Here is a 23,756-nt window from a genome sequence, read left to right as displayed (position 1 = left end):
GCATGAGTTTGAGCAAGCTCTGGGAAATGGTGAAGGACAGGGAAGCCTGGCGTGCTGCAGTCCAGATAGTCAGACATGACTGAGCGACTGAACAACAGCAGCAGTACGTGGCATACAGTAGGTGCTTAATAAGTATTATTATTTTTCTCTCCCCCTACAGCACATTCTAGCAGGTGTTGGTAAGGATAGCTCTCCCCACCTCTGTAGCTGGACCACCCAGTGCCCCTCTGGTCCTAAGATCCCTGCCCTCAACAAGCCAGCAGCCTGCACAACTGCAAACCTGTAGCACCACCTGCTGGACAAGAGGCGGCAGGCTTCAGCTCAGTTCAGTTCAGTCACTCAGTTGTGTCTGACTCTTTGTGACCCCATGGACTGCAGCACGCCAGGCCTCCCTGTCCTTTACTGACCCCCAGATCTTGCTCAAACTCATGTCCATCGAGTCTGTGATGCCATCCAACCATCTCATCCTCTGTCGTCCCCTTCTCCTCCTGCCTTCAATCTTTCCCAGCATTAGCATCTTTTCCAATGAGTCAGTTCTTTGAATCAGGTGGCCAAAGTATTGGAGCTTCAGCTTCAGCTTCTTCCTTCATTCAGTCCTTCCAATGAATATTCAGGATTGATTTCCTTTAGGATTGACTGGTTGGATCTCCTTGCAGCCCAAGGGACTCTCAACAGTCTTCTCCAACACCACAGTTCAAAAGCATCAATTTTTCGACACTCAGCCTTTCTTTATAGTCTAACTCTTACATCCATACATGACTACTGGAAAAACCATAACTTTGACTAGACAGACCTTTGTTGGCAAAATAATGTCTCTGCTTTTTAATATGTTATCTAGGTTTGTCATAGCTTTTCTTCCAAGGAGCAAGCGTCTTTTAATTTCATTTTCTTGGGTTCCAAAATCACTGCAGATGGTAACTGCAGTGATTTTGGAACCCAAGAAAATAAAGTCTGTCACTGTTTCCATTGTTTTCCCATCTATTTCCCATGAAGTGATGGGACCAGATGCCATGATCTTAGTTTTTTGAATGTTGAGCTTTAAGCCACCTTTTTCACTCTCCTCTTTCACTTTCATCAGGAGGCTCTTTAGTTCCTCTTCACTTTCTGCCATAAGGGTGGTGTCACCTGTGTATCTGAGGTTATTGATATTTCTCCCAGCAACAGTTAGTTTCCCTGGTTTCCCCTTAGGGCCGTAGAGGTCGCACTGGCTAGGGTGTGGGCTTCTAGAACAACCCACTGGACTGAGGAAGGGGCTGGGACTGTGGAGGAGAGCTGGCTGGCCCTTCTGGTGTCACTCTGGGGGATGGCAGCCCTGCCCTCTTGGCCTCCCCCCAGTCCGGGGACTCACCGGCACAGGTGGGGCAGCACTGCTGGGGCCCTGGGGTCAGGAGCTGGCTGGTGGGGCAGCCCGCTAGGTGGGGGCACTGCCGCCGGTGACAGCGCAGGCTGGGTGTCCCCTCGGGCTGCAGCTGAACGAGAGAGCAGAGGGTTGGGGTCCGGGCCACGGAAGCCAAGAGCCGCCCCCTTTCCCCTGGACTCCAGGCACCTCTTGTCTGCCTTGTGTAGGTCAGACTCCCGTCTGCAGAGAGATTCAACCTCTCCCCAGACTTGCCCCTCACCCCCCGCCCCAATCCTCAGAGGTGACCTATGGGGTGCCTGCTCCTGTAGTCACTTGGGCGTGAGCCTTTCTGTGACCTTTGAGCCTTCTGCAAGCTCAGGGCATCTTCCCTCCTCAGTCCCACTGCCTAATCTCCTGATCCATGACGTCATTTGCCTGCTCAAAACCCTTCCATTGGCTCACCGTGCTTTCAAACAGACTTCTCCCGATAGGGTCCCGACCACTTCCCAGGTGCCTCCCCCCAGATTTCTACCCACAGCACCCTCCACTCCAGCCGGGCGGGCCTACACACTGCCTGCCCCACAACCCCAGACTTCCTGGCCCTGTTGGCCCTTCACCCAAAGCCCCTGCCTCACTCCCTGGCCTCAGGGACACAGGCCTGTCCCTGACCCCACAGTGCCTGCTCCCCCCTGCTCCCCCCTGACCCCACAGTGCCTGCCCCTCCACGGTGCCCTCCCCTACCTCACAGACGCAGACTTCGCAGGGGTCTGCACCGGGCTGGAAGCTCTCTCCTGGCTCATACTTCCGACCCTCATGCTCACAGTCTTGTTGGAGGGTGAAGGTTGGGGGGTTGGGGGGGTACGGGTGGGGTGGGGTAAGAGTAGAACAGAACCAGGGAACTTTCAGACTGGCCGCCATGCCATGGGGGGGGGTTCTCTGCCCCTTGGACCCCCCAACCTCAGAGATTGGAGTGTGTGTAAGAACGGGGGCCACCCAGCCCAGGGCAATGGCAGGGAGATGCTGACTGGTTCTGCCTCCTTGCCACCCCCCGCCTCACCCCTCCCCAGGCATCGAGGGCATACCAGAGCACCGAGGGCAGCAGTCACTGGGCCCCTGGTGGGGCTGGGCACAGGAGGTGACACACTGGATGCGGGCACAGGTGATGACACCCTCATGACACATGCAGGAGGAGCAGGGGCTGTCAGGGGGCTTCCAGCTACTGCCTTCGGGGTGCTCCTCCCCATGAAACAGGCAGCCTGTGTCCAAGGTGGGCAGGGGTGAGCTCTGAGTCTGGGTTCTGCATGTCTGCCCCGATCCCCTGCCCCACTCTGCGTAGTCAGTAGGGCATGTGGGTAACCAGGAGGGGCTTCTTCAGGGCTGGAGTAGGAAGCTGGGACAGAACCCCTGTGTGTGCTGGAGGGGAAAGACACTGGGTCAGGGTCAGAACACCCAGGTTCTAATCCTGTTTCTGCTTGCTTGCTAGACCCCGAGCCCGGCAGTAAGCGCTGCCCGTCACAGCCCAGGACAAGCAGCAGTAGCGGGCCTGCGGCAGGAGGGCGATACACACACGTGACACTAGTGGTAAAGAACCCGCCTGCCAACGCGGGAGACACAAGAGGCACAGCGTGGATCCCTGGGTCTGGAAGATCTCTCGGAGGAGGAAATGGCAACCCACTCCAGTATCTGTGCCTGGAGAATCCCATGGACAGAGCCTCGCAGGCTACAATCCATGGGGTTGCAAAGAGTCGGACAGGACTGAAGCGACTTAGCAGGCATGCACGGGATGAATGAAAGGTTCCATCACTAGCCATGTGCCCAAGGTAACTCCATCTCTCCAAGCCTCAATTTCCTTACCCATTAAATGGAGGTTTCTTCTGTCCTGCCTACCTCCCAGGCCAAGCAGATACTCATGGTTCTTATACCATTTGGGGCAGTGTATGGGGTTAGGGTCTTCTTCATAGGCTAAAAAAGACCCCTATTCTAGAACCAGGCAGCCTAGATACAAATCTTGACTCTGCCACCTACTTGCTAAGTGACCACGGGTAAGTTATGCTAACTCTCTGTACCTCAGTTATCTCACCTGTAAAATGGAAATAATTAATCATAATACCTACCTGATGAGATGGTGTGTATAAAGTGCCTAACTCAGAGTCTGGCACATGGTGTATACTCAACAAATGTTAACTATCATGAGTACCATTATGAACCACAGCCTTTGACTGTGTGGATCACAACAAACTGTGGAAAATTCTTAAACAGACGGGAATACCAGACCACCTGACCTGCCTCCTGAGAAATCTGTATGCAGGTCAAGAAGCAACAGTTAGAAGGACATGGAACAACAAACTGGTTCCAAATTGGGAAAGGAGTACATCAAGGCTGTATATTGTCACCCTGCTTATTTAACTTGTATGCAGAGTACATCATGAGAAATGCTAGACTGGATGAAGCACAAGCTAGAATCAAGATTCCTGGGAGAAATATCAACAACCTCAGATATGCAGATGACACCACACTTATGGCAGAAAGCGAAGAAGAACTAAAGAGCCTCTTGATGAAAGTGAAAGAGGAGAGTGAAAAAGTTGGCTTAAAACTCAACATTCAGAAAACTAAGATCATGGCATCTGATCCCATCACTTCATGGCAAATAGATGGGGAAATGGAAACAGTGACAGCCTGGAAATCAGTCCTAAATAGTCATTGGAAGGATTGATGCTGAAGCTGAAACTCCAATACTTTGGCCACCTGATGCAACTAACTGACTCATTGGAAAAGACACTGATGCTGGGAAAGATTGAAGGCAGGAGGAGAAGGGGACAACAGAGGATGAGATGGCTGGATGGCATCATTGACTCAATGAACATGAGTCTGAGTAAATTCTGGGAGTTGGTGATGGACAGGGAGGCCTGGTATGCTGCGGTTCATGGGGTTGCAAAGAGTCGGACACAACTGAGCGACTGAACTGAACTGAACTGATATGAATGGGGTGTGGTTAGGAACAGGATAGCTTTGAGGATATTCCAGTAAGAATCTAGAAGGAGAAATGGGCTGGGCAGGCCAGGGGCAGGAACAGGAAGGAAGAGATGAAGGTGGGCATGGTGAGAGCTCAAGTCCTGAGGTGTGGGCAGGCCAGAAGGGTGGACAGGGAGGTGGAAAGGCTGGAGGAGAGCTGAGGGGAGGGCGGTGGGGCAGATGGAGGGACACGGGACCCAGCAACGGAAACAAGGGGGCAGCCCCCATCAGCCCGGCGCACCTCTGCAGCGAGGACAGCAGCTCCCCGGCTCCGTGACCTGGAGCGGGCAGGACAGGGGTGGGCAGCGCTGCCGCACACAGCTGACCTGGCCGGCCTGTGGGAGAGGCAGGCTCAGTGGCCTGCTCCCCCCGCCCCCAGCCCCTCGGCCACCTCCCTGCCACACCTGACAGAGACAGCGCTCACAGCTGCCTGTGGGCCCCTCGAACTCCTCCCCGTCCTGGTGCTCCTGGCCCTGAGAGAGGCAGCCTGTGGGCGACACGTGTCCTGGGTGAGGGTGCAGGGTCGAGCCACCTTGCCCGGTCCCACCTCAGGCCTGGCAGAGAGGGAGGGAGGAGGGGCAGAGAAGCGCGTGGGGGCAGGCGTGTGTGCTCACTGTGGCACACGGGGCAGAAGCAGGGTCCTGAAGAGGGGTGAGGGCAGAGAGCTGGAGGACACGGCTTCTTCTGGCAGCGCATGGAGCCTTCCTGGGGGAGAGAGGTCGCCCGGCCACATCCCGACCCCCGTATCATCACACCCTCAAACAGGGCTGCACACGGCCCCTCCGTGGGGAGTACCTGTACTGACCCCCTCCCCTGGCCCCGGCAGACCTGAACCCAATCCTGCTCCCAGTGGATGTCACAGGCAGAGTGCAGCCCGGGAGGAGGAACAACCTTTTTTTCTTGCCAGAGAGGAGGATCAAGGGATGAAGGGTTCCCAAGCCCCCAGAGGGCCACCTCACCTGGCAGGTGCAGAGCGAGCAGGCGGGGTCTAGTGGGTCAGGAAGGGTCTCTCCAGGGGCAGCAGTGACGCCATGATAGAGGCATCCTGGGAGAAAAGGGAATGCAGTGGAAGGGGCTGCAATCAGCGGAGCCTTCCACCCACCCACTCACACACACACACACACACACACACACACACACACACACCGGGCCACACACCACAGCCGGGCCTGGGGTCCTCTACCAAAGCTTAGCTACAGTCCGAAAGGGAGAGGTGAATGGCTGGGAAGGGGAGGGACGGGAGGAAAGACTTCGGCCAGACCACGGTGGAGAGACTTGTGTGCGTGAAGCGGGGGAGGACAGAGTAAGATTGCAGAGCACAGGCCAGGGTGGGAGGCGGATGTGAGGGAGGGGCACCTGGAAATGAAGGTGGGCTGGGCTTGGGAGGGTGGATGAAGGAAGCCAGGAGGGAAGGAAGGTGCTGGGCGTGTTGGGTGACTCAAGGGCTGTGGGAATCACTGAACGGCTTCTAGCCTCATGACATGTTTGAGGGAGGCAGGGTGACAGCCAAAGGACGTGAAGGTCTGGCCACACAGACCTTCTGCGTATTTGGTGAGTACGACAGTCAGCGTGAGGTGACAGCAGAGACCCAGAGGAGGCTGAGAATGGGGTGAGGAACCCGAGGAGAATCCAGGGTGTGGGCTTGCTGTGAGGCTGTCTCAGGGGAGGGTGACAGTGACCAGACCCACTGACAGGGGCAGTGGGAGGGCAGGTCTACCCTGGCAGGTCGGGCAGCAGTGCCCAGCTCGGGTGAGTGGGTGGCTGCAGCCCAGGGGCTCACAGGGCCGGCGGCCGCAGGTCACAAAGCCTCCGAGGCAGGTACACAGGTTGCAGGGCTCGCGGGGATCTGGGAACTCCTGGCCACTCAGGTAGGACTCCCCCAGATACTCACAGCCTTCAAGAGAGAACAGGGAGGCCAAGGTGGAGGAGCGGAAATCAGAGAGGAGACCGGTCATCTGACTCTGAGCTTGGACCTGGCCTGAGTTCAAGGGCTCAAAGGGCACCTGGGGGCAAGGGGCAGGGCTAAGTGCTGGCAGTGGAGGGGGCTGTGCAGGGGGGTGGATGGACTGGCCAAAGGACAGACTTTCTCCCCTTTGGTCTGCAAAGAAGCCCCCTGTGCAGTCTATAGGGAAAATCCACCTAGAATTTAGTCCAGGGCTTTTTTTCTTATAATAATAAATATCTTTGACCCATACCAGGGCAGTAAATTGGATGGCATCACTGAGTCTATGGACATGAGTTTGAGAAAGCTCCGGGAGTTGGTGATGGACAGGCAAGTCTGGTGTGCTGCAGTCCAAGGGGTTACAAAGAGTTGGACATGACTGAGTGACTGAACTGAGGGCAGTAAAGGGGCTTCCCTCGGGGCTCAGATGGTAAAGAATCTGCCTGCAGTGCAGGAGACCTGAGTTTGATCTCTGGGTTAGGAAGATCCCTGGAGAAGGAAATGGCAACCCACTCCAGTATTCTTGCCTGGAAAATCCCATGGACAGAGAAGCCTGGCAGGCTACAATCCATGGGGTCGCAAAGAGTCGGACATGACTGAAGTGACTTAGCATGCGCTCTGGGCAGTAAAGAAGACTTTGAGCCTGCCCTCCCAGCCTACCCCCCAGTCCCTTCCCCTCACCATCACAGGCAGGGCAGCAGTCACCCTGGGCAGGGAAGGGGCACTGGGCAGGTGCACAGGCCCTGGGCTCACAGCTGATGCTGCCCTCCCAGCAGAGGCAGATGTGACATCTGGCAGTGGGCGAAGGGAAGCGCTCCCCGCTGGTGAACTCCTTCCCCTGGTACAGGCAGCCTAGTGGGACAGGTGAGAGGCTGGGGGCTCGTGGAGTACCAGGCGCATTACCAGGGCATGCTGCCCTCCCAGCCCTAGAGGCCAAGCCATCCCGGAGACCACCCCCCACCCTGCCAGGCCCTGTGGATCAGGTGGGCACTGTTTCCCCATTTTCTTAGTGAGAACCCCGATGTGGGAGGGGCAGGCCAGGAGGAAGTGGGGAGAGGAGGTGGCATCCTCCTGGAGATAAAGAGGGGCGTGGAGGAAGAGGGGCACCAAGAAGGCGAGGGGTGGAGTTGGAAGAAGGGGGGACAGGGCAGGGAGGGGGATGGCCAGGGCGTTACCGTCACAGGAGGGGCAGCAGGGCCCCTGGTGCGGGTGGGTGCAGGGCACGGGAGGGCAGGGCAGTCTCCAGCAGGACACCGAGCCGTCCAGGCAGAGGCAGCGGCGGCAGGGGTCGTCGGGCGGGGAGAAGTGCTCCTGGTGGTGGGCAGGGACCAAGCCCCCTGGCCGGGGGCAGCCCGAGGGGGCAGCTGCAGGGGAGAGCCTCCATCAGCGGGGCTGGGGACAAGCTGTGGAGGGGATCCAGCCTGGAGAGGTGGCGAGGGGCGCAGTGCCTACCTGGGCACCGTGGGCAGCACTCTCTGGGCAGCAGGACCGGCTCTGGGCAGGGCAAGGGTGGGCAGCGGCGCGCCAGGCACTGCACAGTGCCTCCCTGCAGGTGGACCAGTCCAGGGCCAGTTAGCGTAGGAGGTGGAGGAGCCCCCACGCCTTCCCACCCTGATCTTGGCTGACCTTCCTGGTCTCCCCAAGCCCCACCCTCCCTCCCCCGACTCCTCCTCCCATCCGCATGGCAGACTCACCAGACAGTGACACAGACGGCAGGGATCGGAGGGGTGGGGGAAGTCGGCCCCGTTGGGGTACTCTTTCCCACCAAAGGCACAACCTGGAGGAGAGGGCAGCTAGAGGCCCAGGGGAGGCCCTCCTCCCCCAAGGGCACGCTGCCCTCTCCAGACCTAAAGGCCAAGCAATCCCGGAAACCACCCCCTATTCTGCTCGCCTCACCATTGCAGTTGTTCTGGCAACAGACACCAGGCAGCGGGTGGGCACAGGAGGTCCGGGGGCAGAGCCGGGGTTGGCAGTGGGCATGGCCTTCCCGGCACTGGCATTCCTGGCAGGGATCTCGGGGGTGCGAGAAGCGTTCACCGTCCAAAAACACCTGTTTCTCCAGGACGCAGTCTGCACAGTGGGGTGGGGGGTGGGCACGATGGGGGCACAGAGACAGCGCAAGGAGCAGACTGACAGCCCCTCCCGCCTTGAGTCCAGAGCCACCGCAGAAGTGCCACTTAGAAGCTGTCCCCATGGAGTGAGAGGGGGAGGAGGGGCTGTACACACGCAAGGGTATCTCTGTGAGCACATGCGTGTGTGTGTATGTGAGTAGTCCCTTTACCTGCAGGCAGATGTGTGTGCCTCTGAGGGTGAAGAGCTGTAGGGCGAGTGCACGTGCCTGCCTGTGTTTGTGATTTGCGCCCCGCACACTCTCCATGTGGGCAGGGATCAGGGCACACCACATCCCAGCTCCCAGCCTATGGTATGGAAAACTTGAACACTTGTCATCTGAACCCGTCTTGTACAGGTAGTTACACGAGATCCGGGTGTGCGGGCAGTGGAAGAGGAAGTAGTACAAGATGGGAGAGAAGGGTGGGTGTAGTAACATGAAGGACAAACGGATGTCTGCCGTGTCTCCCACCCCTGCCTTGTGAGTTCCGGAGAGTTCCAAGCTGTGTCAGACTGAAAACAATTCAGAAGGCCATTGCTGTCTAAAGTTAGGGTTAAGGTTAGGCCCCCAAGGGGGGGCTTCCCTGATAGCTCAGTTGGTAAAGAATCTGCCTGCAATGCAGGAGACCCTGGTTTGATTCCTGAGTCGGGAAGATCTGCTGGAGAAGGGATAGGCTACCCACTCCAGTGTTCTTGGGCTTCCCTTGCAGCTCAGCTAGTAAAGAATCTGCCTGCAATGTGGGAGACCTGGGTTCAGTCCTGGGTTGGGAAGATCCCCTGGAGAAGGGAAAAGCTACCCCTTCAGCATTCTGACCTGGAGAATTCCATGGACTGTATAGTCCATGGAGTAGCAAAGAGTTGGACATGACTGTGCGACTTTCACTTTCACTAAGGGCCCAAGGGGCCATGGAGTGTTAGAGTCAAGGGTCCCCCGAGCCACACAGGTGCAGTAAGTACATACCTGGGCACCTGGGGCAGCATTGGCTGGGTCCCCTCTGAGGCCTGGCACAGGTTGTGGGAGGGCAGTTGACCAAGGAGCACGTCACGGTCCCATCCTGGGAGCAGGTGAGAGGGCAATGGCGGTGGGTCCTGGGAGGGGCTGAGCCGGGCAGCAGCAAGCCTGGGGAGGTACCTCGCAGTGGCAGGTGTGGCAAGGGTCTGCGTCTGTGAAGTTCTGCCCGTTGGCATACACTTGGCCATGGTAAGTGCAATTCTCACAGCTGGGGCAGCAGGCACCTGGGCAGGGCAGGTGGGTCAGAGCCCTACACATCAAGGTGAACTGGTCAAGGCACAGGGGAGAAAGCTAGCTCAGGGCAGGGCACTCACCCGGGGGCTGGGTGGGGTGCTGGCATGGGGCTGGGGAGCAGAGCAAAGTCCCACACACAGGTACCCCAGCTTGACAGGAGCAGGTCGTGCAGGGCTGGCCATCAGGCTCCCACTGGACACCCTCAGCAAACTCCTCTCCATCAAGCACGCAGACTACAGTGGTGTGAGGCAGGGAATGGGTGTCACCATGGCAACCCAGGCACCTCCATCCATCCCTGTCCTTCCCAGACTACCCAGAACCCTTCCCAGGACCCTAGCTTCACCATCCCCACAGCAGCCTCTGAACCCACTCTGGAATGGCTGGTGGACTTAAGGATGTGCCCCCACTCCCTTACTGTGAAGAAACACTCCTGGCTGCTGTGAGCAGCACCCTTTCATGGTTGTTCCCTGCCCCGTCCCCCAATACACACACCTGAGCAGAGCTCGGGGCCAGAGTCAGGCAGGGTGCAGGGCATGCCTGGGCACTCACGCTCCTCGCAGGAGACTTCACCAGCCTAGGAGGGAGGCTGGGTGAGAGGCCCTCAGGGGACAAGACAGAACTGGGATGTGAGACAGCAGGACTGCCTACCTGGCAGGAGCAGTGGGCACAGCGGCCACTCTCTTGGAGTTGGAAGGTCTCCTGGTTCTGATACTTGTGTCCCTGGTACTCACAGCCTGGACAGGAGGACAGAGGGGCAGGGGGACAGGGCTGGGGGCTGATGGGGAAGCCTCACCACACCTGAGGCCTCCACCACCCCTCCATCCTGATAAGGACAGTCACACATGTCCTCCAGGAAGCCCTGCCTGCCAGCCTCCACCAGCCCCCAGGTGCCCAGCATGCCATGAGGTGAGGAGAGAACTCATCCCTCACCCTTGGTGACAGAGCTTAGGTTGGTTCAAGGGGGCTTCTGTAGGTTCGGTAGAGGCAACCACCCCCACCCCCAGACCCAGAGCCTCTCCTGGGGCAGTGGCTAGCCCTCCCCCTGGTGACTGGAGCCCTCACTCACTGTCACAGACAGGGCAGCACTCCCCCGGGGTCCTGCCTGGGTGTCTGCAGGGCGTGGGTGGGCAGGGTGGAGGCTCACACTGGACACTCCCATTCTGCCAACAAGGCCTGGTCAGCATGTGAGAGGCAGGCCCAGACGCCAACCCCTCCCTACCGGGCAGCCACACTCACGACACAACGGCAGCGCGAGCAGGGGTCCCCAGAGCCCACGGGCTCCCCGCTGCGGTAGTCCCGCCCATTTAGGAAACAGCCTGTTGGGAAGACGGTGCCTGAGACCCTCCTCAGGGCCGTGTGCCAGTCAGTGTCCTGATCTTCTCAGGAGGCCTGTGATAGGCTGTCCATCCGCTTTCGGATCCCCCGACCACCTGCTGACTCACCATCACACACCGGGCAGCAGGTGCCCGGGAGGGGCCGGGCAGGGTATGGGCACAGACTGGCACATTCCCGCTGGCGGCACCGGATGTGGCCTTCCTGTGGGGGACAGAGGAAGGGGCTATCAGAGCGCAGCCAGGTAGCAAGATAGCCTTCGAGTCCTAGCTATCCATTAACTAGATGTTGTTATGAGCAAATTGTGTCCTCCTTCATATTCTTATGTTGCAGTCCTAACCCCATCAGAATGTGACCTTATTTGGAAATAGAGTCGTAGCAGATGTAGTCACATAAGATGAGGTGAGACTGGAAGGGGGTGGTCTCTGATCCAACGACTGGTGTTCTTTTAAAAAGGGGAAATTTGGACACAGACACACACAGGGAGAGCAGCATGTGGAGACAAAGGCAGAAGCCACAGGGTGCCAAGGATTGCCATCCAGCTGCCAGAGCTGGAGAGGGGCCTGGAACAGTCTCCCTGACAGTTCTCAGTCAGAACCAACCCTGCCAGCACCTAGATCTTGGACTTCTGCCTCCAGAGCCATGAGAGGACCAATCTCTGTTGTTTAAGCTACTCTTTGTGGCACTTTGTTACTGCAGCCCTAAAAACAAATACAGATGTATAACCTGGCATGTCACCTAAAGTTCTCTGTGACTCAGTTTACTCATCTGGAAAAAAAAGAGAATGATCCTATTTGCAGGAATAGAAATGCAGACGTAGAGAATGGACTATGGCACGAAGGAAGGAGGCAGGGGAGGGGAGGAGCTGGGAGAGTAGCGCTGAGATATATGCACTACCATGTGTAAATAGCTAGCTGATGGGAAGCTGCTGCGATAGCACAGGGAGCTCAGCTCGGTGCTCTGTGATGACCTAGAGGGGTGGGAGAGAGGCTCAAGAGGGAGGTGACATGTGTATACGCATAACTGATTCTAGTCTAGTCAAGGCTATGGTTTTTCCAGTGGTCATGTATGGATGTGAGAATTGGACCATAAAGACAGTTGAGCCCTGAAGAATGAATGCTTTTGAACTGTGGTGTTGGAGAAGACTCTTGAGAGTCTCTTGGACTGCAAGGAGATCCAACCAGTCCATCCTAAAGGAAATCAGTCCTGAATATTCATTGGAAGGACTGACGCTGAAGCTGAAACTCCAATACTTTGGCCACCTGATGGGAAGAACTGGCTCATTGGAAAAGACGCTAATGCTGGGAAAGATTGAAGGCAGGAGGAGAAGGGGACGACAGAGGATGAGATTTTCGATGGCATGACCAGCTTGATGGACATGAGTTTGAGTAAGCTCCAGGAGTTGGTGATGGACAGGGAAGCCTGGCATGCTTCAGTCCATGGGGTTGCAAAGAGTTGGACACGACTGACTGACTGAACTGATAGCTGATTCACTTTGTTGTACTGCAGAAACCAACAGAACATTGTAAAGCAATTAAACTCCAATAAAGAACTTTTAAAATAATGAAATAAAAAAAATTTTAAGGAGACAATAATAGTGCTGTCCTCACAGCCTTGTATGGGCATAAGATAAGTATGTGGTGTGGCATCCCTCTCCAGAAGCTGACACTTAACAAACACACAGCTGCTACGACTCCCCACGGTCTTTCCCAGACAGACCCAGTCCCTGGAGTTCACACCTATACCTGGCTCGCTACCTCCAGCCCCATGAGTGTCTCTCACAGGTGGGGTGGGCATGTGGGGTGTCCATGTGAACAGGGCGGGGAAGCACATGGTAACAAGGGGGTGGGTGCACCATGGCCTTCGCAGTGGAGTCCTTCGTCCTTGCTGAGCTGCCAGGAAGCTCTGTGGCTCTGGCTTCAGCCCTCTGAATCATAGCCTTACTTGGCGTGCACCCTGCCTGGACGTGAGGCCTTCGTGTCTCTGCCTTTCTCCCCCAGGCTTTGCCCTGACTCTTCCCTATATCTGGTGTCTTAGTCTATTCAGGCTTCTGTAGTAAAAATCCTGTAGTCTGGGTGGCTTATAAACAACAAAAATTTCTCACTGTGTGGGAGGCCAGGGAGTTCAAAATAAAGGTGTTAGGAGTTTCGATGTCTGGTGAGAGGCCTGTTCCTGCTTCAAGCATGAGTGCCTGCTAAGTTGCTTCAGTTATGTACAACTCTTAGAGATGCTTTGCACTGTAGCTTGTCAGGCTCCTCTGTCCATGGGCTTCTCCAGGCAAGAATACTGGAATGGATTGCCATGCCCTCCTCCAGGGGATATTCCCAGTCCTGCTTCATAGATGGCTGTCTTCTTGCTTGCATCCCCCACATGGTGAAAGGGGCAAGAGAGCTCTCTGGGGTCTTTTTTTATTTTTGGCTGTACTTGCTGTGCTCTGTGGCACACACAATCTTAGTTCCCCAACCAGGGATCAAACCTGTGCCCCGTGCAGTGGAAGTACAGAGTCTTAACCACAGGACCACAGGGAAATCCTTCTGGGGTCTTTTTTTTTATATATATAAATAAAGGCACTAATCCCGTTCATTACTTTGCCAACAAAAGTCCATCTAGTCAAGCTATGGTTTTTCCAGTAGTCATGTATGAATGTGAGAGTTGGACTATAAAAAAAGGCTGAGTGCCGAAGAATTGATGTTTGTGAACTGTGGTGTTGGAGAAGACTCTCGAGAGTCCCTTGGACTGCAAGGAGATCAAACCAGTCCATCCTAAAGGAAATCAGTCCTGAATATTCATTGGAAGGACTGATGCTGAAGCTGAAGTTACAGTACTTTGGCCATCCGATGAGCCAACTCTTTAGAAAAGACCTTGATGTTGGGAAAGATTGAAGACAGGAGAAGAAGGGAATGACAGAGGACAAAATGGTTGGATGGCATTATCGACTCGATGGACATGAGTTAGAGCAAGCTCTGGGAGATGGTGATGGACAGGGAAGCCTGGTGTGCTGCGGTCCATGGGGTCAAAAAGAGTTAGACCCCATGGATCGAGCAACTGAACAACAACAAAATCCCAATCATGAGGGCTCTACCCTCTAGAAGTAATTACCGCCCAAAGGCCCCACCTCCTAATACCATCATGTAGGGGTTAAAATTTCAACATATGAATTTGAGGGGGGCACACAGACATTCAGTCTATAGCACCTGGAGTGTCCCCCCATTCCTCCCTGCCCAAATCTTACTCACTCATTCAGACCTAAGTAAACACCACCCCACCCCGAAGTTTTTCTAGATCTGTGCTGCCCAATAGAAATAGAACACAAACCACATATGTCATTTAAAGTTCCCTGGTAGTCAAAATTCAAAAAGAAAAAGAATCAGATGGAACTAAATGTTAACATTATATTCCACTCAAACCAATGTATCCAAGAAGTTATTTCAACATGTAATCAACATGAAGTGTTAATGAGACATTTTATGCATCTTTCTCTCATAATTCGTCTTTGAAATCCAGTGCATAGTCTACCCTTAAAGCCCATCTCAAACAGGACGGTCACATTTTGAGGGCTCAGTGTCCACACGGAGTGGCTCCTGCTCAGACAGCAGGGCTCTGGACATCTCAGATCAACTGTATTTCTCCGTCCCTGGAGTTTGTGCCCCCGTCACATCCTGTCTGCCCAGCCTCACTCCTCCTGTAACCTGAAGCGCCTTGTTTGGGTTCACAAACATGCTGCCCACCTACTGTGCTTGGAACTGGACATACAGGCACGACCCCTTCCCCAGCCTCACAGCCTCCAGAATTGGGTCTCTTCCATCTCTGTCCCCTCACAGTGCCTTTTGGGATGTGTTCAGTGGAGTGAAGGAATGAATCTGGGTGACCCGGGGTCGGGTAGTGGTGGGGACAGCCCCAGAGCAGCATGGGGACTCACCAGGCACTGGCAGATCCGGCAGGGGTCCCCAGGGGTGGTCCACTCTTGGCCATGCTCCCAGTGAGAACCATTTTCTGTGCAGCCTTGAGCTGGGGGAGACAGGCAGAGAAGCCTGGTGGAAATTTCAGCCAGACCCTCCCTCCTCCACATGCCCTCTGAGGGTCCTCCTCAGACCCTAAACCCCACCAGATCCTGCCTCTGCCTGGACCCCTTGTCCCAGCTTCCCAGCACCCCAGGCAGGGTCAAGCCCAAGCTCCTCAGCCTGATTTTCTAGGTCTTCGAGGGCCAGCATGGCCACGCCCACCTGTCTCTGCTCTGCCCCCCACCTCTCAGTGTAAGCCACGCCCACCAGCCTGCGCCTTCCCAACCAACACACACCCACCTCACATGGAGTGTCAGTCCCAAACGGCCCTCTCTTCCTGGCATGCCCTCTGCCCTTCACCTAGCGAACTGCTCTTTAGCCTTGAGGTTCAGTCCCGACCCACCACCCCCAGGACGCCCTCCCTTCCGTGCCCAGGTTGGACGAGGTCTCCACTAGGTCTCCTTCCTCTGAGTTTCTATAGTATCTGCGTGGAATTTAATCCCGCCTTTGCCAGTCCTAGTTTGTGACTCAGTGTCGCCCTCTAGTGGTCTGCCTCGAGGGTCCACGGGTGTCTTTGCACAAAGCAGGTAATTGTCAATGTTTATCGAGGTATATACAGTATCATTATCCCCCTCTTACAGATGGGGAACTGAGGCACGGAGTAACTCTCTCAGAGGCACACAAGCGCTAAGTGACAAGGGTAGAACTTGGAGCAGGTGTGGTCAGGCGCGGCTCCCCCGCTGACGAAACCCCCAGGTCAGGGGTCTGTAGAGTGAGCTCTGGGTTGATGAAACAGCCTAACAGCCCCACCTGGAGCTCCACCAGGGAAGGGGCAGGGGCTCTCACCTTGGCAGGTCGGGCAGCAGTGCCCAGGCCTCAGGACTGGCTTGGGGCAGGGGATGGGCGGGCACTTCGTGGGCACGCAGCGAACCAGGCTCCTCTGTAACACACCCACAGCTGTGCTGCCTCCGGCTCTGGCTCCCGGAGAGAGCACGCTGGGCCACAGGGCGGGGATGGAGGGAGGATCTCTCTGGCACCAGGCCTCGGGAGGTATGTGAGGGGCTGAAAGTGTGGCAGGTGCGGCCCGGAGCAGGCGCGGGTATCCCAGGAGGAGCAGGGCCCGGGCAAAGGTGCGGGGGACTCACCAGGCAGGAGCACTGGAGACAAGGGTTGGAGCTGGACCGGAAGTTGGCCCCTTCCTCGTAAAGCTGCCCCTCATACTCACAGCCTGGGGAAGATTGCCAGAAAGACAAGCTAGTCAGTAGAGAGCAAGGTGGCTGGTCATCACCCAGGGGAAGGCATGACCCCAGGTAGGTATGGAACCCTCTGGGGCTGAGGCCAGGGTGAGGGGGTAGGCAAGACAAGGGCAGGTCACCTGGCTGGCAGACGGGGCAGCACTCCCCAGGTGGGGTGTAGCTCTCCAGGCAGTTGAGCTCTGAGCATGAGGGCCCCTGGCACCGCACTGTCCCTGCCTACAGAACAGACACTGAGCCCTCCTGCCTTCTCCACTGCCCAAGCCGAGTGGAGGCCTAGACAACTCCAGGGCTCAGTGCCAGGGTGGCAGCAGCAGCCCTGCCTGGCCCCCAGGTCAGGCTTAGCACTGCCAGGCCTGGGGTATGCCGGACAGCAGGGATGTAGCTGGTAGTTGGGGCCAGGCTCTGATTCCCTTACCTGGCAGGTGCAGATAACACAGCGCTCCAATTGCCACGTTTCCCCATCCCTGTAGCCTCCAGGGCAGCCTGCAAAACCAGGGCCAGGCCCCAAGTAAGGGACCCAGCGAATTGGGGCAAAAGACAAGGACGCGACATCAAAGGGGCACTGTTTGGGTGAGAATCAGATTTGTATATTTACTACAACATTTCAGCAGATGGCAGTATAGTGTCTGACTCTAATATCAGTAGGCCCATCATTTTACAACACATGGAAGCAGTGAGGGAAGAGTGACTTTTTAAAAATTTCACCAAAGACATCATCAGTTCAGTTCAGTTCAGTCGCTCAGTCATGTCCGACTCTTTGCGACCCCATGGACTGCAGCACGCCAGGCCTCCCTGTCCTTCACCAACTCCCAGAGCTTGCTCAAACTCATGTCCATTGATGATGCCATCCAACCATCTCGTCCTCTGTCGTTCCCTTCTCCTCCTGCCTTCAATCTTTCCCAGCATCAGGGTCTTTTCAAATGAGTCAGCTCTTTAAGACATCATATGGGCTAGCAATGGCCCTGAGGCACCATTTATCTTACAAGCTGTGTGCGTGCGCATGCGAGCACGTGTGTGTGTGTGTGTGTGTGTGTGTGTGTCCCTTTTCACTGAGATCTAATGACTCCAAAGACATTACTCCTTGTCTCATCTTGGCCAAGACTTTCAGGCTACATTGCCAGACCTCAACCAGTGCCTGGACCCCTGTCCCACCTTTCAAACTACCAGCTGCTATTCTTCCTGCAGTATGGTTGCCAGATTAAAATATAGAACACTCACTTAAATGTGAATTTCAGATGAACAACACAAAATTTTTTAGTATAAGTACACCCCAAATATTGCACAGGACATACTTAAAAATATGTGCTATTTATCTAAAATTCAAATATAACGGGGCATCCTGTTTTTATTTGCTGAAGCTGGAAACCTTATCTTCCTAACTATGAGCTAGTAACACTTCCCAGCAGTCACTGCCTCCACTTCCGCCCAGCTCTCTTCATGTCACTGGCCCATGGCCTTCCTAGTCTCCTAAAGCTCGGAGTCCACTGTTCTATGGCATACAACCATGTTCCTTAGAAACAACCTTTCTTCTGTAGCCTACTGTCATCTCTGGCTCCATGCCCAGACCACTGGGCATGTAATAACCCCCTACCTGGTCTTCCTACATCTAGCCCATACCAGAAGAATATTCCAAAAATGCCTCTTGGAACATGCCACACTCCAGCTCTGCAGCCTTCAATGGCTCCCATTGTCCACAGAAGAATGTCCAAACTGCAAGGCTTATAGCAGCCTGTTCCCACTGGCCTTCCCAGGCTGATTTGCTGTGACACACGTCTCCGCATTCTGGTGTGCAGAGGACCCTCCTTCTGTGGAAACCCCACTCTTCCTTGAAGACCCAGCTTGGATGACGCGTTGTCCATAGAGCCCTCCCTGCCCTCTCCTCTGGCAACTGGCCACTTAGTACCTTTCTCTGCTTCCTCTTAATCTGTTCACTAGCTCTTAAATCTTGTATTACACTAGCTATGTAAATTCATCTTCTCACTAGATTAGAAGCTCCTGGAGGGAAGGAAGAAGATCATGTCAAGCCTTTGGCTCAGTCCCAGGCCAGAGGCAGCATTTGCTGACCTGCACTTCGCTTCCAAACTCCCTAAACCGGAGCAACCAGGCGGGCACCCTCTGGGCACATAGCAGGGGGCAGGCCAGGCTTGGGGGCCCTGGCACCAGTGTGGGAAGTGTGGCTGGGGCAGACAGGAAGCTGAGCGGGCTCACAGTGTGGGCAGCATGCTCCTGGCTCTTGGCAGGGTCCTCTCGGGCATGGCTTCTGGGTGCAAGTTACAGCTCCTTCCTGTGGGGAAGCAGGTGATGGAACTCTGGAGGGTGGTCCTTCAGAACTGAAACCTCCCCCCAGGCTGGGACCCACCGGAGGAGCAAGAGGCTGAGCGGGCTCAGAGTCTGCAGGCTGCCCTTGGCCCAAGGGCAGAAAAGGGACATCCTTCCCCCACCCCCATCATCTCCTGCCACTCTCAACCCTCGGAAACCAGCGCTTTCAAGAGCCAGCCACATCTCCAGAGTAGGGAGATCCTGGGAAGGGAACAGAGGGCTTCCTATGGAGGGGTGAATAAGGGAAGGCTGGAGGAAGGTGGAGCCAAGTGAGGGAGAAGAGGCAGGTAGATGACAGGGACAGACGCATGAGTGGGGGACACTGAGGGTGCACAGGTGAGGAGTGGGTACAGGAGGATAAGAACCCCTCTGTGTGTGTTGCGGGGGTTGAGCTCCAGAAAGCACAACAATTCAGAATCAACTGAAGGCTGCCAGAGGCAAGGCTTGGAGGGATGGCAGGTAGAACGCCCCCCTTCTAAACATTCTGCACACCAGCTGCAGCGACAGGCAGCTGAGGTGAGGGGGACAGGGGTGGGGTATCCCAGGGGCCCGTGAGAACTCACCAGGCAGCGGCAGATGGTGCAGGCATCTGGGGTGAAGGTCTCCCCATTGCCATAGGCCTGACCATTGTGGCTGCAGCCTAGGGAGGACACGGTGCTGTCACTCGGGGCCATCTCCAGGCCCCAGGGTGGTGCCCACGGGCAGGCAGATGGCACTCACCGTGGCAGCGGGCCAGGCCGGGCTTGGGGACACAGTTTGCAGCCCCGTCCTGGCAGACGCAGGCTGTGCAGGCATCGGGCTCCCAGCGAGCCCCCTCGGGCCAGGCCCGGCCCAACCCCCAGCACTGGGGGGAAGCTGGGTGGCACTCACAGGACTCCAGCTGCGTCACCCTGCCCTGCAAGTCCTTGTTCTGGGGAAGAGGTGGGGGTGGGAGGCACTGGTTCAGCCTCCCCCACCATTTCCCACAGTGTATGAAAGCCAGGGCAGGATGAGAAGGAAACTTGATGGAGCAGAGGTGGGCCCACCTCCGGGCAGCATCCCCTCAGACAGCGCCAGTTCTCACGGCCTGGGGTCTGGACGGGCTCCCAGAGGAGCATGGGCCCCCAGTCCTCTTCTTTAGACAAAAGGGGACTTTTTTGTTAAGTTACCCAACAGTTAAAGACCTTAATCCATCCAAAATTTTCCCTGACAATGTCTTATATGAAGTAGGCACTCCATAATGTCCACCAAGTACATGAAAGAAAATGAAAATCTGGTTGACAGATACCTGGAGGTCCTTCTCGTGTAAGAAAGAACCAATGTTAACTGTTCAGATAAGAGCCTTTCTATGTGCATTTAAAACAAAACTCTGTTTCAGGGTCCCACAAGCTCCCCTTCCCTCCTTTCTTCCCACTACGCCAGGCCTGCCCTGCCCCTTGCACACCCAACCACCTTCAATGGTACCTGTTCTCTGAGCTCCGTGACCTCTGCCTCCAGCCTTTCCAGCTGCTCCTCCAGGGGGCGCCACCATTCCTCGGGGACCCCAGCAGGGGCTGAGGAGTGGGCTGGCCCCTCTGACTGGTAGTCCTGGATGTCAGCAAGGCCAAGGGGCTCCCTGGAGATGGCCCCACCTGAAGGCACAAGAATCCAGGGAGGGCCTATGGGTGAGGGGCTAGCAAGGATATTGGGTTTGTCTTCCCAATATCAGTCCTATATCCCACCCTTGTCCACCTGCCAAACCCACCGTCCTGGGAAGGAAAAATGGTCTGTGAGGGGCTGGAAAGCATTGGAGGAGGAGGAGGGTGCCCTGGGTGGACAAAAGTGACCCAGACCAGTTTTCCCAAGTAAAGCTATGACAAACCTAGACAGCATATTAAAAACAAAGGCATCACTTTGCTAAAAAAAAAAAAGTCTGTATAGCCAAAGTTATGGTTTTTCCAGTAGCTGCGTAAGGATGTGAGAGCTGGACCATAAAGAAGGCTGAGCACCGAAGAATTCATGTTTTTGAAATGTGAGGCTGGGAAAACTCTTGAGAGTCCCTTGGACAGCAAAGAGATCAAACTAGTCAATCCTAAAGGAAATCAACCCTGAATATTCACTGGAAAGACTCATGCTAAAGCTGAAGCTCCAATACTTTGGCTACCTGATGAGAAGAGCTGACTCATTGGGAAAGACACTGATGCTGGGAAAGATTGAAGGCAAAAGGAGAAGAGGGTGGCAGAGCGTGAGATGGTTGGATGGCATCACCGACTCAATGGACATGAGTTTGAGCAAACTCCGGGAGATGGTGAAGGGCAGGGAAGCCTGGTGTGCTGCAGTCCATGGGGTATCAAAGAGTCAGACACAACTTACTGACTGAACGACAGTAACAAGAACCTCAGGCAGGTATAAGCCCCAGGGAGCCCAGCTCACTGGGAGCCTGAGGGAGGATACAGACCAGGTTTCCCTGTAGTCTGTTCTGACTCTGCAGGGGTCCCCAGCCACGGGGGACGTGCCAGGGTCATCCAGCTTCATTCAGACCAGGGTCTTTGCCAGGGACAGCCTGGGGAACTGACATGTCATGCTGGGAGGGCCCACAAGTCAACACAGTCAGCAGGAGAGGGAGACAGACCAGTGAAAGATGGGCCTGCTTTCAGGGACCTGGGGTCTGTGAGCAAACCCCGCCTCCATCTGCTTGGCTTCATCTTCAGAAAGGACACCGCTTCTGGGCGCAGCAATGGGCAACTCTCCCCCCTGCTGTCACACCCAAGCCTTGCCACTCTTTTCCAGGCCTATGGCAGAGGGGCTTGGCAACCCACACTGGGCAGGGTGTGCTCCAGAAAGTAGGATGTGGCTGCATTTCTTAAAGGGTTTGGGGAAAGTGCTGGCAGGGCCCCTACTAGCTTTCAAGGCTCCATCAGAATGAAGACAGCCTGTCCCGGGTTCTAGATGACACTGGGTCCTGGGAGAGGCTGGGGAAGGCCACTTTTGCCTCACTTTGATCTCTATTCCACAATCAGGAAAATAAAGACCATGCAGATGGGGATCGTCTGATTCCAGGCTTGGTTCCCAAACATCATCCCTCCTCTGGGTGAGGTGGGCAGGGCAGCAGAGGGTCTGGAGCGGGAGGCGGGTGAGGAGGAGAAAGGGGAGGAGGGAAAGGGAAGAGTCCTTCCTCAGAGGCATCTCATTAGTGAGGCTGGCCTGGGTGGCTGAAAGAGCTTTTGGTGAATGTTAGTCCAAGGAAGCAAGGGCACAATGTCGCTCACTCCCCAGCCGCCTGACTGCCTCCACCAAAGTGGGTTGGAGAGTCTAGTCCAAAACCTAAATTGTCTTCTTTTGTCCAAATCTGCTTTGTCCTGGGTTCCTTGGCTTGGTTAACGCCACCTTTGTGGTGCGTGCTAAGTTGCTTTGGTCGTGCCTGACTTTGCGACCCTGTGGATTGTAGCCCACCAGGTTCCTCTGTCCATGGGATTCTCCAGGCAAGAACACTGGAGTAGGTTGCCATTTCCTCCCCCAGGAGATCTTCCTGACCCAGGGATAGAACCTGCGTCTCTTAGGTCTCCTGCATTGGCAGGTAGGTTCTTTACCACTAGCGCCACCTGGGAAGCTCGATGCCACCCCCACCTACCTAGAAATCTGGGGCTCAGCTGCCCTCTTGGTACCCCTCCCAAACCCCATCAGTCTCTGGTCTCAGCCGGTTATCCCCTCACCCCATCTCCCCAGCTCTGCTCCTCTCCCCTCTCATCTCCACTCTGGAGGCTGAAGTCTCCTTGCCTCCAGCTGCTCCTCTTCTCTTGGCACAGTTGCTTTAAATCCTACATCTGAAGGTGCCCAGCAGCAAATCCAAATGTGACCTTTCCCAAGTGCCCATTATCTTTTCAGCCCACTCTCCTACCCCCCAACAAACCTTGGGCAGGGTGTCATCACTTGGAATGGCTCTCTGTCCTGGTGTGGTATCTAGCTCCCTTCCCGGCCCCATGAAGGGTGGCCAAGGGTGGTCCCAGTATCTTATACCCTTCACCTCAGCTCTACACCCCATGCCCCATGATTCCTCCTTTCAGGCCACTGCCTGCCTGCTTAAGCAAACACAGGGGGTCAGGAGAAGCTGGGGTCCTATGGGACCCTCAGGGAAGATCCAGCCAGTCCTTTTCCTGGAGAGATCTGCAGAGAAGAGCTCCTGGTTGTTGTGCAAAGCCTGATTCCTCCCCATGGAACTGTCCTCAGCTCCCCTCCGTTCCCCGCGCTGCCCCCCCGCCCGACACAATCCATGCACTGACCCCTCTACTCCTGCCGGTCCTTCTGGAGGAAAGCCAGACACAGACACTCAAAGCCAGTTCCCATGGCGGACCTTCTTTTTTTTTCCCCTCTGTTCTCAGGACAAATAATTAACTTCAGACTCCCAGATTCCAGGGCAGCCTCTCCCCCACCACTGCCTGCAAGAATTCCTCCCGAGGCCAGAGCAGGAAGCCCCCTCCTGCCCCAGGACCCCAGAACCTCATGTCATAGTCTCTGTGCCGCCGGCACCACGCTGGCTCCTCCACCGATGGGGAGGACTCAGGCTGGCCGGAGAGGCGAACACACTGCAAGGCAGGGCCCCGGGAGGCAGCCCCCCTCCCAGCCCAGCTGTTCCCTCAGACTGGGCTGAGCAAGAGGTAAGGTCCCACCTGGCTGTCCCCAAACCCTCAGCACCCCAACTTACCTCGGCTGGTCCCCGGGGCCAGTGTCCGGCTTGCGAGCTGCAGAATGAGGGACAGCAGGACGGCCACGGCCCTGGCCATGCTCTCCCCGCCTTGCTGACTGTAGTCTTGGCTCAGCAGGCACAGGGAGTGGGGGTGGGGACACACCAGGCCGCCTCCCACCCAGCCTTTGTTCAGGGAGGGCTTCTGGTGTCTGTCATCCAGGCCTGTGGTGCCTGCCTGCCTGATGGCACCTCCATCCTGACCCCAGCCCCGGCTCAGAGGTGCAGGAGAGTGCCTGGGGGGCCGGAAGCTGGAAGCAAGTGGGGGTGACTTCTCTTGCATAGGGTCCAGGAGCCAGTCCTTAAAAAAACCCACAAATTCATCACTCTCAGGCTCTGGGACCGCTGGTCTCCCTGACCCTTGGGTCACTCTGCCACCCTGGGGTTCCCTTCTTCACCTGTGTATAGGAGAAGCAAACTGAGCTGGGTTCAAATCCCAGCTCAGCCAATTCCACGTGCCCGTAGGCCTCTAACTTCGTGCCTCAGTTTCCCTATTTGTAA

The 23,756-nt window shown here is 56.0% G+C and overlaps 1 protein-coding gene across 6 annotated transcripts in view; it reads right to left on the bottom strand.

Annotated features, from left to right (window-relative positions):
* The window catches only part of KCP (kielin cysteine rich BMP regulator), a 29,655-nt gene extending 6,109 nt beyond the window's left edge, over window positions 1-23,546 (bottom strand). For 2 of the 6 annotated variants that reach the window (XM_070369257.1, XM_070369258.1), the window contains exons 1-31: window positions 23,217-23,546; window positions 20,000-20,166; window positions 19,277-19,466; window positions 19,120-19,196; window positions 18,446-18,521; window positions 16,653-16,720; window positions 16,357-16,453; window positions 16,127-16,209; window positions 15,828-15,921; window positions 14,900-14,988; window positions 11,091-11,184; window positions 10,885-10,964; window positions 10,715-10,808; window positions 10,297-10,382; window positions 10,141-10,222; window positions 9,729-9,881; window positions 9,535-9,638; window positions 9,364-9,457; window positions 8,190-8,363; window positions 7,988-8,070; window positions 7,746-7,839; window positions 7,469-7,657; window positions 6,975-7,145; window positions 6,069-6,245; window positions 5,311-5,396; window positions 4,966-5,056; window positions 4,756-4,838; window positions 4,593-4,686; window positions 2,422-2,595; window positions 2,081-2,163; window positions 1,349-1,469 (exon numbers count right to left, since the gene is read on the bottom strand). In XM_070369257.1, coding sequence (XP_070225358.1) covers window positions 1,349-1,469; window positions 2,081-2,163; window positions 2,422-2,595; window positions 4,593-4,686; window positions 4,756-4,838; window positions 4,966-5,056; window positions 5,311-5,396; window positions 6,069-6,245; window positions 6,975-7,145; window positions 7,469-7,657; window positions 7,746-7,839; window positions 7,988-8,070; window positions 8,190-8,363; window positions 9,364-9,457; window positions 9,535-9,638; window positions 9,729-9,881; window positions 10,141-10,222; window positions 10,297-10,382; window positions 10,715-10,808; window positions 10,885-10,964; window positions 11,091-11,184; window positions 14,900-14,988; window positions 15,828-15,921; window positions 16,127-16,209; window positions 16,357-16,453; window positions 16,653-16,720; window positions 18,446-18,521; window positions 19,120-19,196; window positions 19,277-19,466; window positions 20,000-20,166; window positions 23,217-23,538 — 3,670 coding nt within the window. In that variant the 5' untranslated portion in view covers window positions 23,539-23,546. Of the gene's footprint in view, window positions 1-1,348; window positions 1,470-2,080; window positions 2,164-2,421; window positions 2,753-4,592; window positions 4,687-4,755; window positions 5,057-5,310; window positions 5,397-6,068; window positions 6,246-6,974; window positions 7,146-7,468; window positions 7,658-7,745; window positions 7,840-7,987; window positions 8,071-8,189; window positions 8,364-9,363; window positions 9,458-9,534; window positions 9,639-9,728; window positions 9,882-10,140; window positions 10,223-10,296; window positions 10,383-10,714; window positions 10,809-10,884; window positions 10,965-11,090; window positions 11,185-14,899; window positions 14,989-15,827; window positions 15,922-16,126; window positions 16,210-16,356; window positions 16,454-16,652; window positions 16,721-18,445; window positions 18,522-19,119; window positions 19,197-19,276; window positions 19,467-19,999; window positions 20,167-23,216 lie in introns of those variants that run through there. The other 4 variants (XR_011463960.1, XR_011463961.1, XM_070369260.1 and 1 more) reach the window with 4 other exon arrangements.
* Between the last annotated feature and the right edge of the window lie 210 nt (window positions 23,547-23,756).

This window comes from Bos mutus, chromosome 4 (assembly GCF_027580195.1).
Source record: "Bos mutus isolate GX-2022 chromosome 4, NWIPB_WYAK_1.1, whole genome shotgun sequence".
Taxonomy (NCBI): Eukaryota; Metazoa; Chordata; class Mammalia; order Artiodactyla; family Bovidae; genus Bos; species Bos mutus.
Note: the sequence above shows the minus strand (reverse complement) of the source record. Positions and strands in the feature narration are given on the sequence as shown.